General features: G+C 48.8%; 1 protein-coding gene across 1 annotated transcript in view; it reads left to right on the top strand.

The window, feature by feature from the left end:
- The window catches only part of LOC117511232 (beta-adducin-like), a 107,141-nt gene that overhangs the window by 29,933 nt on the left and 60,949 nt on the right, over positions 1-16,259 (top strand). Inside the window, 1 exon segment of the mRNA XM_034171234.1 lies at positions 16,042-16,193. Coding sequence (XP_034027125.1) covers positions 16,042-16,193 — 152 coding nt within the window.

Genomic DNA, 16,259 nt, shown 5'->3' with positions numbered 1-16,259 from the left:
GCGGGAGGGTTTGCAGCCCGCGGAGGGGCTGTGATCTAAAGCAGTTCTGTTTGGCTCATCACACCCAGGGAACTGTGTCAAACCAACGATCACAGTTGGATGAATAAGATAAGACGTTATATTTATCTGCCCAACGGTTGGGTGAATGGTCTTTGCCAAAAAAAAAAAAAACACAGAACACAGAACACAGAAAAAAAAACACCCAGACTGCGCAGACCCGCCCCGATTGATTTGTGCACATGCCGTGTGTATGAGCCTCCAAACGCAGTACAAATGTACGTGGACACAGTAAGAGTATCCGGACAGCTGCCAGAATGCAGTAAGATCAATAAGAATGCACTTACAAGCTGTAAGATTGCAGTCTGATTGTGGTTCAGCAGAATATAATCCAGCAACACTCGAGGCACACTTGTGGTGCGTTCAGGCACATTCGGGACATTCGGCCATGGCGGCATGCTGAACCACACAAACGTGATCAGAATGTCTCAATGCTGTTTTCCACGCCATCTGATTGCTTAGAATGCAGTCAGACTGCAGTCAGGCGGCACTTTGACTGTCGCTCGATACTGGTTCCACCTCGACTGCTCCAAGATTGTTATGAACAGTCGTAGAACAGTCATGTTTTGCTCAGTCGTGCAAAACATTTGTGCCGGCCACACAACAGTGCCTGACTGTTTAGACTGCTCTGAGAATGCTGTCCAACGTTTTCGAATGCACCTCGACACTCCCCCAGTGTGGGCCGAATTTTCATTCAGATGTGATTCGGGCTCATTCGGCCTCTAGCGTGACGGGGGGTATTACCCATAACTTATTAGAGGTACGCCAGCGTACTGGCCAAATATTTAATACAACAGCATACGCAGGCTAAATTGCCAAGGTGTGACAGTGCTTTAAGGGAAAATTAATGCAGCAGCATTAGGGATTTAAGGATGTTTACACAGACTGTATACGAGGGGTTTACATGCAGTTTCCGTTAAATTCCCTTTTTTTATTTTCTTTTATGTTTCATGGACTTTCTGGGTTTTGCGTGGGCACCCTTCATATATACACTGGACAAACCCTGTGTGACGACACCTATAGCTTTTCAGAAGAGCAGTTTGAAATTCAAATAGTGCAGCTCTGGATGTCCACATGTTGACCATGCTTAACGCCGCCTCTCGGCCAACTCATAAATTGGAAGTGACTCAATTTCAGAGCCAACGTCAAGCAGCCAATTCAACAATCTATCAATCAATCAATCAATCAATTTTTTTATATAGCGCCAAATCACAACAAACAGTTGCCCCAAGGCGCTTTATATTGTAAGGCAAGGCCATACAATAATTATGTAAAACCCCAACGGTCAAAAACGACCCCCTGTGAGCAAGCACTTGGCTACAGTGGGAAGGAAAAACTCCCTTTTAACAGGAAGAAACCTCCAGCAGAACCAGGCTCAGGGAGGGGCAGTCTTCTTGTTGTGTGGGCCGCTGAAGAGGAGGTACTGCTGGCCCACTACCACCAGAGGGCGCCCTGCTTGGAGTGCGGGCTCCAAGCACGAGAGGGCGCCAGACCCAGAGGAAGTGACAGCTGTCACTCATCACACCAGCTGTCACTCATCTACACCAGTACTTAAGCCGGACTGCAACTCCACCTCCCCGCCGAGAAATCGACTACCGAGAGGTATTTTCTCTGCTATCTGACACTTGTGTGTACTAAACCAGATCTCACTTGCAGGCTTATTCTTGTGGACGTTGCCTTATCCGGGACTTCAGCGTGTGGCGTGACGACGACGACTGCGCCACACTCTCTGAACAGATAAGTGGTTAGACAAGAGCTGCACGAGTGTGTGATTCGGAGGTGGAGGTTCTCCTCCTGACTGTGTACAGACTGTGGACCACTGAGTGTAAGGACTTACACTCATTCATCTTGTCTCTGCTTTTGCCAGCAGTACCAGGGTCGACAGCCGAAGACAGAGGTCACCTGGGGACTCGGGACTTGGCGGCTCCGGTGTTCTTCAGACCGTTGGTGGTGGAGGCCGTGTGGGACGCGGCCTCTCTCTCGTCGGGGTCTTCTATCTTCGAGCCTACCCACACGTCACCTGGTGTTAATTGACTTTACAAATTCTGTGTGTTACGTTGTGTGTTGTCACAACATTAAATTGTTACCTTTTGGCTTACTCATTGTCCGTTCATTTGCGCCCCCTGTTGTGGGTCTGTGCTACGACACCTTCCCAACAGGATTTCTCGGCCACTCGTCATGGATTCCGAGGGGCGTCAGCTCGAGCGTGAACGGGCCAATGGAAGAGCCAGGAGCGCAGGCGTCAGCGGGAGGTGTGTTGAGTGAGCTGCAGCAGATCTTAACCGCCTTCACGGCTCGGTTGGATTTAGTGACCGAGCAGAATGTCCTCCTTAATCGGAGAGTGGAGGCTCTCGCCGCCAGGGTGGAAGCGCACGATCAGGGCGCTGCTGCAGCTCCTCCTCTGGCTGGTCCTGGGCCTGTTTCAGACGTACCACTGGTCGTTCAACGAACCCCCCCACCGTCTCCTGAAGCATACATAAGCCCTCCGGAACCGTATGGGGCTGTGTCGAGACGTGCGCGGACTTCCTCATGCAGTGTTCGCTCGTCTTTTCACAGCGCCCTGTCATGTACGCATCAGACGCTAGCCGGGTAGCTTATGTTATTAATCTGCTTCGAGGAGAGGCACGCGCATGGGCTACGGCGCTTTGGGAGCAGAACTCACGGCTCCTAACGTCTTATACTGGGTTTGTACGGGAGTTCAAACAAGTGTTTGATCATCCCAACAGAGGCGAGACCGCTTCAAACGTGCTGCTGTCGATGAGACAGGGGCGCCGTAGCGCAGCCGAGTATGCAGTCGACTTCCGCATCGCGGCAGTGAGGTCCGGCTGGAATAACGTTGCGCTCCGCGCCGCCTTTGTAAGTGGGCTGTCCCCGGTCCTTAAGGAGCACGTACTGGCTAAGGAGGAACCGCAGGATTTTGACGGGCTTGTCGATTTGGTTATACGCTTAGACAACCGTTTTGAATGAGCATCGTCGGGAGCAGGCCGGGGGGGGGGGGGCCAGGCACGAGCCGTCCCTCCCCCTTCCGGTTCTGACAAGGTGACGTCGTCCCCACGCTTCACTGCCAGAGAGCCCCGTGTGGCTACAGCTCCCCCTGCTGAGGAGGCTATGGACACGAGCAGGGCCAAAGTAAGATCAAATGTCAGACAAAGGAGACTGGCCCGCGGGGAGTGTTTGTCTGCGGCTCTTGTGAGCACATGCAGAGGGACTGCCCCTGAACGGTCAAACTACAACGCCCGTCCTTAGAAACTGGGCTAAGGGTGGGCCATAACACACACGCGGAAAGACCCCGCAGATCGGCACGAATCCCAGTAACAATCCTTTGTGGGGATTTAACCCTTCACGCCCCAGCACTGATAGACACGGGGTCAGAAGGGAATCTGCTGGACAGCAGATGGGCAAAGGAAGTAGGGCTCCCTCTGGTGGCTCTGCCGGCACCAGTGCAGGTGCGAGCACTAGATGGCACCCTGCTTCCATTAATCACACATCAGACACAACCAGTGACCTTGGTTGTGTCTGGGAATCACAGGGAGGAGATAGTGTTCCATGTAACACCGTCTACCTCCCGAGTGATTCTGGGTTTTCCATGGATGGTGAAGCACAATCCCCGGGTCGATGGCCGTCCGGGGATTGTGCCGCAGTGGAGCGAAACCTGCCACCGGGAGTGTTTAGGATCCTCAGTTCCCCCCGGCACTACAGCTAATGAGGAGGTCAAAGTCCCCCTCAATCTATCGGCGGTGCCTAAGGAGTACCATGGTCTTGCTGACGTTTTCAGCAAAGATCTGGCGCTCACTCTTCCTCCGCACCGACCGTATGATTGTGCCATCGATTTAGTCCCGGGCGTTGAGTACCCGTCCAGTAGGTTGTACAACCTCTCACGTCCGGAACGCGAATCAATGGAGACCTACATCCGGGACTCCTTAGCTGCCGGGCTGATCCGGAACTCCACCTCCCCGATGGGTGCTGGTTTCTTTTTTGTGGGTAAAAGGACGGCGGACTCCGTCCATGCATTGATTACAGAGGGCTGAACGAGATCACGGTTCTGCAACCGATACCGTTACCTCTGTTGGATTCAGTGTTCACGCCCCTGCATGGAGCCCAAATCTTTTCGAAATTGGATCTTAGAAACGCATACCACCTGGTTCGGATCCGGAAGGGAGACAAATGGAAGACGGCATTCAACACCCCGTTAGGTCATTTTGAGTACCTGGTCATGCCGTTCGGCCTCACTAACGCCCCCGCGACGTTCCAAGCTTTGGTAAATGACGTCTTGCGGGACTTCCTGCATCGGTTCGTCTTCGTATATCTGGACGATATACTCATCTTTTCCCCGGACCCTGAGACCCATGTCCAGCATGTACGTCAGGTCCTACAGCGGTTGTTGGAGAACCGGCTGTTGTGAAGGGCGAGAAGTGCGAGTTCCACCGCACTTCTTTGTCCTTCCTGGGGTTCATAATCTCCTCCAACTCCGTCGCCCCTGATCCGGCTAAGGTTGCGGCGGTGAGAGATTGGCCCCAACCAACAAGCCGCAGGAAACTACAGCAGTTCCTCGGCTTTGCAAATTTTTACAGGAGGTTCATTAAAGGTTACAGTCAGGTAGTTAGCCCCCTGACTGCCCTGACCTCCACCAAGGTCCCCTTCACCTGGTCGGATCGGTGCGAAGCCGCGTTCCAGGAGTTGAAACGCCGGTTCTCGACTGCACCAGTTCTGGTGCAGCCTGATCCTGATCGCCAGTACGTAGTAGAAGTGGACGCCTCTGACTCAGGGATAGGTGCCGTGCTGTCCCAGAGCGTGGAGGCTGATAAAGTTCTCCATCCTTGTGCCTTTATTCCCGCAGGTTGACCCCAGCTGAACGGAACTATGACGTTGGCAATCGGGAACTTCTTGCGGTGAAGGAGGCTCTTGAAGAGGTGGAGACACCTGCTGGAGGGGGCGTCGTTGCCCTTCACGGTTTTCACTGACCATCGGAACCTGGAGTACATCTGGACCGCCAAGCGGCTGAACCCCAGGCAAGCCCGCTGGTCTCTGTTCTTCGGGCGCTTTGACTTCGGGATCACATGTACCCCCCCGGGACCAAGAACCAAAAATCAGATGCATTGTCCGGGTGCACGAAGAAGAAGCCAAAGCGGGGCTGTCGAACCCCACCGAGACCATCATCCCCGAGTCCACTGTCGTGGCCACCCTTACCTGGGACGTGGAGAGACCGTCCGGGAGGCCCTGACCCGGAGCCTGGACCCGGGGACTGGCCCCAAGGACAGACTGTATGTCCCACCAGAGGCAGAGCTGCCGTATTGGACTTCTGTCACGGGTCCAAGCTCTCCTGTCATCCCGGAGTGCGTAGGACCGTGGCAGTAGTCCAGCAGCGCTTTGGTGGGCGTCCCTGGAAACCACGTCTGGGACTACATCCAGGCCTGTACCATCTGCGCCAGGGGCAAGGCAGACCATCGGAGGACGACGGGCCTCCTCCAACCCCTGCCAGTGCCTCAGCGCCCCTGGTCTCACATCGGCCTGGATTTCATCACGGGCCTCCCGCCGTCCCAGGGCAACACCGTAATCCTCACGATAGTGGACCGGTTCTCTCCAAGGCGGCCCACTTCGTGGCCCTCCCGAAGCTCCAGACGGCCCAGGGAGACAGCAGACCTCCTGGTCCATCACGTCTTGCGGCTGCATGGGATACCATCGGACATCGTCTCAGATTGTGGTCCCCAGTTCTCTTCACAGGTGTGGAAGAGTTTCTACAAGGAGCTGGGGGCCACCGTGAGTCTCTCGTCCGGGTACCACCCCCAGACCAACGGCCAGGCAGAGCGGGCCAACCAGGAGTTGGAGCAGGCCCTTTGGTGTGTCACCTCCGCACATCCGGCGGCCTGGAGTCACCATCTGGCCTGGATCGAGTATGCCCACAACAGCCAAGTTTCGTCTGCTACCGGCCTCTCCCCTTTTGAGGTGTGTTTGGGGTACCAGCCCCCATTGTTCCCGCTGGTGGAGGGAGAGGTCGGTGTGCCCTCGGTCCAGGCCCACCTCAGGAGATGTCGCCGGGTGTGGCGGCCCTGTTACAGGGCCGGACGAGGGCCAAGTCCCATGCGGACCGCCGACGGTCCCGGCCCCACGTACCAGCCCGGGCAGGAGGTGTGGCTGTCAACAAAGGACATCCCCCTCTGTGTGGACTCACCCAAGTTAAAGGACAGATACATCGGACCATTCCCTATCCTCAAGATCATCAACCCGGCCGCAGTAAAGCTCCGTCTCCCGGCTTCGCTGCGGATCCACCCTGTCTTCCACGTGTCCCGTATCAAACCGCACCACACCTCGCCCTCTGTACACCTGGACCCACGCCGCCTCCTGCCCGGCTCATCGACGGGGAGCCTGCTAGGACGGTCCGTAGGCTCCTGGATGTCCGTCGTAAGGGCCGGGGGTTCCAATATCTGGTGGACTGGGAGGGGTATGGACCTGAAGAACGCTCCTGGGTGAAGAGGAGCTTCATCCTGGACCCGGCCCTCCTGGCTGATTTCTACAGACGACACCCGGACAAGCCAGGTCGGGCGCCAGGAGGCGCCCGTTGAGGGGGGGGTCCTGTTGGTGGGCCGCTGAAGAGGAGGTACTGCTGGCCCACTACCACCAGAGGGCGCCCTGCTTGGAGTGCGGGCTCCAAGCACGAGAGGGCGCCAGACCCAGAGGAAGTGACAGCTGTCACTCATCACACAGCTGTCACTCATCTACACCAGTACTTAAGCCGGACTGCAACTCCACCTCCCCGCTGAGAAATCGACTACCGAGAGGTATTTTCTCTGCTATCTGACACTTTGTGTGTACTAAACCAGATCTCACTTGCAGGCTTATTCTTGTGGACGTTGCCTTATCCGGGACTTCAGCGTGTGGCGTGACGACGACGACTGCGCCACACTCTCTGAACAGATAAGTGGTTAGACAAGAGCTGCACGAGTGTGTGATTCGGAGGTGGAGGTTCTCCTCCTGACTGTGTACAGACTGTGGACCACTGAGTGTAAGGACTTACACTCATTCATCTTGTCTCTGCTTTTTGCCAGCAGTACCAGGGTCGACAGCCGAAGACAGAGGTCACCTGGGGACTCGGGACTTGGCGGCTCCGGTGTTCTTCAGACCGTTGGTGGTGGAGGCCGTGTGGGACGCGGCCTCTCTCTCGTCGGGGTCTTCTATCTTCGAGCCTACCCACACGTCACCTGGTGTTAATTGACTTTACAAATTCTGTGTACGTTGTGTGTTGTCACAACATTAAATTGTTACCTTTTGGCTTACTCATTGTCCGTTCATTTGCGCCCCCTGGTGGGTCCGTGCTACGACACCTTCCCAACACTTCTGCTGGGACTGGTTGGGCTGAGGGAGAGAACCAGGAAAAAGACATGCTGTGGAGGGGAGCAGAGATCAGTCACTAATGATTAAATGCAGAGTGGTGCATACAGAGCAAAAAGAGAAAGAAACAGTGCATCATGGGAACCCCCCAGCAGTCTACGTCTATAGCAGCATAACTAAGGGATGGTTCAGGGTCACCTGATCCACCCTAACTATACTAGCTTTAGCAAAAAGGAAAGTTTTAAGCCTAAGCTTAAAAGTAGAGAGGGTCTACAAGATTCTCCTCTTCAGCGTTGGTTTCCTTTATCAGGGTTGGAGGTTCGAGTGTGGGTATTTATTAGCAAAGCGGGGCCCTCATTGAGGTCGTCATATTTTGCAGAACGGCTGGAAGACTGAAGAACAAAGGAAAAGGAAAATAAGAGGAATCAGTGGTTCTTCCCCTGTATGGTGCCTAATGGTTGCTAGCACAAGCTAACATGTTTGAGAACCTTTATTTCTGCAAAAGACCAGTCAGAAGGCCAATGGACAACCAAGGATCCATGTAGGAAGAACACATGAGTACTGTATAAGTAACAGACACGTACAGGAGAAAGAGTATAAGAAACAGAAAACAAACATACAACCACAATTAAACTTGATGTCCGTAGTTGGAGCAGACATCAGAACTTTCTGACGGACTCACCGGATGTCAACTGACAAGGAATGGATTTAACGAATGAGAAAAGGACATTTACAGGATAAAAACAGACACAAACAGATATCAGAATTTATTTGTTTCATCAGTCCATCACAGTGTGACGTCACTTAAGTAACCACTCGTTTGCCTGAGAGTCATAAAAGGGGTACCCAAGGATCCTCCAAAGGGATCCAGTCGTCACTGGCTAGTGTCCAAGTCTCTCAAGACAGGAAGCATCACGACCTGAAAGACTTGAACGTCTGTTCTCCTGCCTGCTTTTTGGCTTCCCTACAAACCCCATATATTCCTATAATCCCCACATCTGTTGTAGTTAGCCCAGCGCACGTCTGGACTCATCAACGTTGGCCATTGGCGGCGTTGGTGGCCATATCTGAGAGACCACATTCTGACTGGCTGTTCAGCTTTGAGTAAATCGATGCATGAGAAGAGAAATGGAGGCGATGAAATCAAACAAGCGCCAGTGTGAGGAGGTCACACTTCATCTACTCTATATGAAGACTTTGACATGGTCTTTGACAGACGTATAAAATGCTGTGAATAGCTGCCAAAGCTGTCAGTGAAAAGACGGAGTACAGTGGAAATGTGAGCAAACGCTGCTTTGTTTGCAGTTTTGATTTCCAAGGCATTCTGAGTTCAGTCTCTGAATGACGTACACAGAGTAGGGCCACCTACTGGCATGGAGGGTTTACGTATTCAGGGGATGTAGCTTCGGAAAATTGAAAAATCTATAGCCTTTTTCCTGCATTCTGAGGCGATCTGGGAAGCTAAATCCTGACTGTCTCATTGTTTTTCATCCACTATTTTTATTTTAAAAGGACAGAGACTTCAGTCACATGAACTGATCAGTGGTGTTCATCAATCAACCTTTATTTATGCAAGACCCTTCCCGTATTTTATCACACCTTTGGTCACCTCCAGCCCAGGTCTGTCACTGGCATTCACACAGTGTACACGTTCAGTGTCCTCCTCGTGACACGTGTATGTCCAAAAGAACAGGAGTGTTGTGAAAGTGTAGTGACACGGACCCACAACAGGGGGCGCAAATGAACGGTCAATAGATGAGCCAAAAGGTAACAATTTAATGTTGTGAAACGTGCACAACGAACATACAGACAATCTCAGAATATAATTACAGTCAAATTACAAAGGTGACGTGTGGGCAGGCTCGAGGATAGAAGACGTCTGTCCTGAGAAGAGCCGGAACAACACGATTTCCGCCCCCACAGAACCTGGTGAATACTGGAGCCGCCAAGTCCCGAATTCCCAGGTGATCACCGTCCCCGACTGTCGGATCTGGTACTGCTGGCGAAGAACAAAGACAGTCAAGTGTGGGTGTGTGTACACCCAGTAACAACAGCGGTGGGAATGCCACCTCCACCTCTCACTCAATATGTTGCAGAGTACCGCAGTGATTCCTCAGGGGAAAAGAGTGCCGTCTTGCACTCACTCAGCCTCCACAGAAAAAGGAACCGGTACTCCTGCAAACACTCACAATATACAGATATATTGCAAAAGACACAAACGGCTGAGGATATTACTTCCAATGAAGTATGATATCTCGGCGATGAGGTGGAGATGACGTCTGGTCTTTATGGAGTGCGATGATGAAGAATGTGTGACAGCTGTCACTCCCGGCTGTGTCCGTGGCGGCAGCGCCCTCTCGTGCCTGAAGCCCGCACTTCAGGCAGGGCACCCTTTGGTGGTGGGCCAGCAGTACATCCTCTTCTGGTGGCCCACACAACAAGGAGGAGCTGCTGATACTATCACTGAGTGATGTATATGTTTTGTGGCTCCAGTGGGGGTTCAAACACCAGACCTCTCACTCTTGAGACCAATACACTGGAGGTGGGCGGATTGATCCTAATATCGATAATATCAATACCAACACTGGTATTGATATTGAATGATCCTCGTGTAAAAAGATCAATACTCAAGCTTTTTTTCTCTCCCACACGCACTGACTGCTGCGCACGCAGATTCATCAAATTCTACTCTCTGTCTGTAAGAGCAGCGCTACGCTGTGTCACACAACATGGAGCAGCGCACCCTTGTATTGTGGTTTGTCAGCCCTCTACCTCAGGAGATTTTGTTTTAAGTTGTGTTGAGTGATATTTTTTTAAACAAAAATGTTGATTGTGATAATAAAGTATTTTGTTACCACGTACAATGTTTGGTGAAATTCTATCCTAGGTCTTTTGGATCCTTTGGATCTATGAAACTTAAATATGAAAAAGTATCGGTATCTGTATCGATATCGGCGATACTGGGCCTGTATTTACTTGGTATCGGATCAATACCAAAATTCCCAGTATCACCCACCTCTACAATACACTGCCAAAGATTTTTATTTATTTATTTAGCTTATCTATTCACTTATTTAGTTTTGTGAAGTTGCATTTGAGTTTATGTATTTGTTTTTGTGTATAAATCAGGATCAACAGTGATGCCAAATACTCAACTTTCTTCCATAATTCCAAATCTTTCAGCAGTTAGAGTTTACATAATACATGATTAGAAACATTATAAAAGTTGCAGCTGGCACATTGTGTTCCTGAAATAACCGTGTGTTGAAAATGTATAACTTAAAATGAAATAATTTGTTTTCCTATATTTAGTGCGCTTACGAATTATCAGGCGCTATGGTCAGGAATGGTAGGACACAAATGCACGGCTCAAACAAACCTCTGATTTTACAACCCCTGGCAATAATTATGGAATCACCGGCCTCGGAGGATGTTCATTCAGTTGTTTAATTTTGTAGAAAAAGCAGATCACAGAACATGACACAAAACTAAAGTCATTTCAAATGGCAACTTTCTGGCTTTAAGAAACACTATAAGAAATCAGGAAAAAAAAATTGTGGCAGTCAGTAACGGTTACTTTTTTAGACCAAGCAGAGGGAAAAAAATATGGACTCACTCAATTCTGAGGAATAAATTATGGAATCACCCTGTAAATTTTGATCCCCAAAACTAACACCTGCATCAAATCAGATCTGCTCATTAGTCTGCATCTAAAAGGAGTGATCACACCTTGGAGAGCTGTTTGCACCAAGTGGACTGACATGAATCATGGCTCCAACACGAGAGTTGTCAATTGAAACAAAGGAGAGGATTATCAAACTCTTAAAAGAGGGTAAATCATCACGCAATGTTGCAAAAGATGTTGGTGTTCACAGTCAGCTGTGTCTAAACTCTGGACTAAATCCAAACAACATGGGAAGGTTGTTTAAAGGCAAACATACTGGTAGACCAAGGAAGACATCAAAGCATCAAGACAGAAAACTTAAAGCAATATGTCTCAAAAATCGAAAATGCACAACAAAACAAATGAGGAACGAATGGGAGGAAACTGGAGTCAACGTCTGTGACCGAACTGTAAGAAACCGCCTAAAGGAAATGGGATTTACATACAGAAAAGCTAAATGAAAGCCATCATTAACACCTAAACAGAAAAAAAACAACGTTACAATGGGCTAAGGAAAAGCAATCGTGGACTGTGGATGACTGGATGAAAGTCATATTCAGTGATGAATCTCGAATCTACATTGGGCAAGGTGATGATGCTGGAACTTTGTTTTGGTGCCGTTCCAATGAGATTATCAAGATGACTGCCTGAAGAGAACATGTAAATTTCCACAGTCATTGATGATATGGGGCTGCATGTCAGGTAAAGGCACTGGGGAGATGGCTGTCATTACATCATCAATAAATGCACAAGTTTACGTTGATATTTTGGACACTTTTCTTATCCCATCAATTGAAAGGATGTTTGGGGTGATAAAATCATTTTTCAAGCTGATAATGCTTCTTGCCATAGAGCAAAAACTGTGAAAACAGTTCCTTGCAAAAAGACACATAGGGTCAATGTCATTTGCTGCAAATAGTCTGGATCTTAATCCAATTGAAAATCTTGAATTGAAAATGGTCCATGACAAGGCTCCAACCTGCAAAGCTGATCTGGCAACAGCAATCAGGGAAAGTTGGAGCCAGATTGATGAAGAGTACTGTTTGTCACTCATAAGTCCATGCCACAGAGACTGCAAGCTGTTATAAAAGCCAGAGGTGGTGCAACAAAATACTAGTGATGTGTTGGAGCGTTCTTTTGTTTTTCATGATTCCATAATTTTTTCCTCAGAATTGAGTGATTCCATATTTTTTTCCCTCTGCTTGGTCTAAAAAGTAACTGTTACTGACGGCCACAATTATTTTTCCTGATTTCTTATAGTGTTTCTTAAAGCCAGAAAGTTGCCATTTGAAATGACTTTAGTTTTGTGTCATGTCTGTGATCTGCTTTTTTTCTACAAAATTAAACAACTGAATGAACATCCTCCGAGGCCGGTGATTCCATAATTTTTGCCAGGGGTTGTAGAAGGCTTTACTGAAGTGGATAGCAGTGGTCGGTACACCAGTAGGCAGTCCAGCAAAAACAGCAGTACAGAAATCATCAGGCAAAATGACAAGCTCAAGGCAACAGGCAGGAGGTCAGGTACACACTATGAGGCAGGCAGGAACACGAACGCAGGTACAGAGCTGGAATGAAGGCACAACGCACAACAAACTGGCGAGGGACAAAACCACCCAGTGAGTTATATAACCCCAGGTGATGATCAGTAAATGAGGAACAGGTGTCCATGGAAAGCACCAGAAGCAGTGTGTGGCCAGAGAGACTGAGAGAAGCACCCATCACCAAGAACCAAGAGAGAGACAAGAGAAACAGAGACAGAGAGACAAGCAGAAAAATCCCAACAAGAAAAATCAAACCAAAACACAGATAATACAAACTAACAAAACTCAAACCCTGACACAAATGTTGTTGAAGTTGTGTCAGTTGGTACAAAGTAAACAACATCTTTATCACATGTGACAAAGTCTATACGCTGAGCTTTTGAAGATTTCAGCAGAAACTGAAGTGGTTTGTTTTGTGTTGTGTGTGTGTGTGTGTGTGTGTAGTCTTTCAGGGAGGAGCTGGATGCGCTGATCCAGGAGCAGATGAAGAAGGGCGGCAGCTCGTCCAACCTGTGGGCACTCAGACAGCTGGCTGATTTTATGGCCACTCACGGCTCGCCAGCCGCGCTGCCAATGTCCCCGTCCAGTACGTGCACCTTCCGGCTGACATACATAGCTTTATATGATTGAAGTACTGGAACTCCCAAACCACTTTTCATTATTAGAAACTGCTCAGCATTTATGAGCTGTCAATAATAGTTCTGTAGCGCACACACGCATGTGTACACACAAGGAGTCATTCGGATATAATTCATCAAGTCACGCCACCACCGGTGACCCACAAGTTGTTCACATGTAAATGTCAGCCACTTAAAATTATATTGGGTTTCCTGCCTCACACAGCTTGATGAGCCAAATCTCTGTATGTTAAACCTGTTCACACATGTATGTCCACTACCTGTATATGTAAACCTGTTCACACCTCAGTGTCTACTAATCAAGGTCACACTGTGCTCCTCACTTTGAATGTTAATGAGTCAAGATGCACATCTGTTTTCCCGGCAGGTCCCCTGCTGGACGATGTTCTGTTGATTGTCATAAAGAGGTTTCACGAATATGTACGCAAGACTTTAATCACTCACTGCATTGTGCTCAGCCTGTTGTTTGTGTATTCAGCTGGCCCGGCCTTTTATGTTCCACTGCTAAAGGCCTACGGACACAAGCATGACTTTGATTCATGACTTTGATTGCAGGACCTGTGTCATGCAGGAGAGTAAACTCATCCTTAATGGGTGCAGATTGAACATGAGAGGGACGCTGGCATGTGCAATTGCGCAAAGAGAATTTTGAAATATTAAAAAAAATCCTTCATGCATAAATGTTGTGCTACATGGCACAATCTGCTCACCAACACAACGTGCAGCTCATCGAGTGGAGTAAAGAAGTGAACAGAGCGAGTGGTTATGTCAGCAGATCGCATCAGAACAAAGCTCGTCTGAAGGATTATAATGAGATGTTAAATTTGTCATAAACATACTTTAACAGCTGCAGACAAGAAGGAAATAACATGCAACCGTTTTACCAAGCCATGACAATATAAACATAGATAGACGGCTCCAAATGCTTTCTCCAGCTCATTCAGCGCGCATGCGCGAATGGCGCTGCTAGAGCGGTCCTCTGTGATTCAGGAATTGATTAGAGCCATTTTTCACATACAACTTGCAGAGAAAATGATTAACCTGCTACGAAATAATTATTTTATATACGCAGCATCTTGTGCAGAGCACGTGACAGGCGGTGGAACAAAGCATCTGTGTTTGTGCAGTTCTGATTTTGACCACACGGGGGTATTATGCCCCTATCTTCTGTGCAGTCAGGAGTTTCTGTGTAGGCTCTCAGTTGTCCAGGTGGTTTCCATAGTAGAGAGGCTTGAATCTTTGACTGGACTGGGTTGCTTGATGCGAGGACGTTTCGCTTCAAATCGCAGAAGCTTCCTCAGCTAAAATTCTTGCTCTGGAAGTCTGACTTCTGTCTGACTCTTGTAGAGAGGAATGAACAGAAGCCAATAAAAGCTGGAGTTTTACACCTAACCAGACCCCTCCTACTGAGAGGCAGACTGCTATAGGCTAGTGACTAAACTTCTTCTTCTTCTTTATCTTTCTGCTGTTCCCATTAGGGGTCGCCACAGCAGATCAATCGTTTCCATCTCACCCTGTCCTCTGTATCTTCCTCTGTCACACCAACCACCTGCATGTCCTCTCTCAGCACATCATGTCCAGAAAGAAGAAGAACAACGTGTCCGGAAAGCCCTCACAGTATGTGGGTACCCACGATGGTCCCTGGACAAAGTGCAGAAGTCCCAGGGAACAAAGAGACCAGATAGACAGGAGACGGAGACAAGAAGAAGAGGAGTGTCTCTCCCTTATTTAGCAGGAGTAGGGGAAAAACTACAGAGGATCTTCAGACAGCACAAAATCCCAGTTTACGTTAAACCGATTAACACCTTGAGACAGAAATTAGTTCACCCTAAGGACACGATCCCTAGTTACAAACAGAGCAATGTAGTGTATTCTATCAGATGTCAGGAAAACTGTAACGAACACTACATAGGTGAGACTAAGCAACCTTTACACAAAAGACTATACCAGCACCGCAGAGAGAGCACCAGTGGACCTCAGTCTGCAGTTCATCTCCATCTTAAAGACACTAACCACACGTTTGAGGACAAGGAAGTTAAAATCTTAGCCAGAGAGAAGAAATGGTTTAAGAGAGGGGTCAAGGAGGCATTCTTTGGGAAATGTTTGAAACCCAGCCTTAACCGGGGAGGGGGTCTGAGACACGCTTTGTCCCCTGTTTGCAATGGGGTACTCAGGTCAAAGCAGTTTGTCTTTTGTTCATGGTATTGAGTCATTCACGTCATCAGGAGAGTCATCAAGGGAGCCATCAAGAAAGGCATCCATCCCATCATTAGGAGGGACAGCTGCCCTGTCATAGGAGAGTCAAAGATTCAAGCTTCTCTACTGTGCAGTCAGGAGGCTTCAAAGTACAGAGATCAGGTTGCTCAGGATGATAATATTTCACCATCTTTGTGGTCAGGAGGCTTCAAATGTACAGCTGCTAAGAGTACTAATATTTCACCAGCTTTGTGTTTGTGCTGTCTAGGTCATGACCACATGGGGGCAGTATGTTTCCTCCTCCAGTACAGTCAGGAGGTTTCAAATGTACAGAAGTCCAGCTGCTAAGATCAATAATGTGTTGATTTCAGGGATTAGATAAACCATCTGTTTTACATGTACAATATGTAACACAATCTTGCAATTTGCTGTTAGATTTTACAGATTAAAGATCACTTTACTTAAAGGATTATATGGCTTGAGTGTCCATACATCAAAAATTAGGATATTTAAAAAAAATCTCAAACAGGCATCTACAAATGTATATTATCTATTCTCTGCAGTCCGCTTCAGCATCCTTTGTGTTTTTTTTAATTATTATTTTCTTTTCTGCCCACAGACATGATGATGGTGACGCCCATCAACGACCTGCAGGGTTGGGACCCCGGCAGCATGGTCAAGGGGGAGCGACTGATGCGTTGCAAGCTAGCCAGTGTCCATCGCCTGTTTGACCTGTACGGCTGGGCTCAGATGAGCCGGACCTGCCTCACTGTTAGTTACCTCAGCCGATCTAAAGCCAACCAGCAATGAGCCATTTCAAACACAAGAACCATTCCT

This window comes from Thalassophryne amazonica, chromosome 5 (assembly GCF_902500255.1).
Source record: "Thalassophryne amazonica chromosome 5, fThaAma1.1, whole genome shotgun sequence".
NCBI lineage: Eukaryota > Metazoa > Chordata > Actinopteri > Batrachoidiformes > Batrachoididae > Thalassophryne > Thalassophryne amazonica.
Note: the sequence above shows the minus strand (reverse complement) of the source record. Positions and strands in the feature narration are given on the sequence as shown.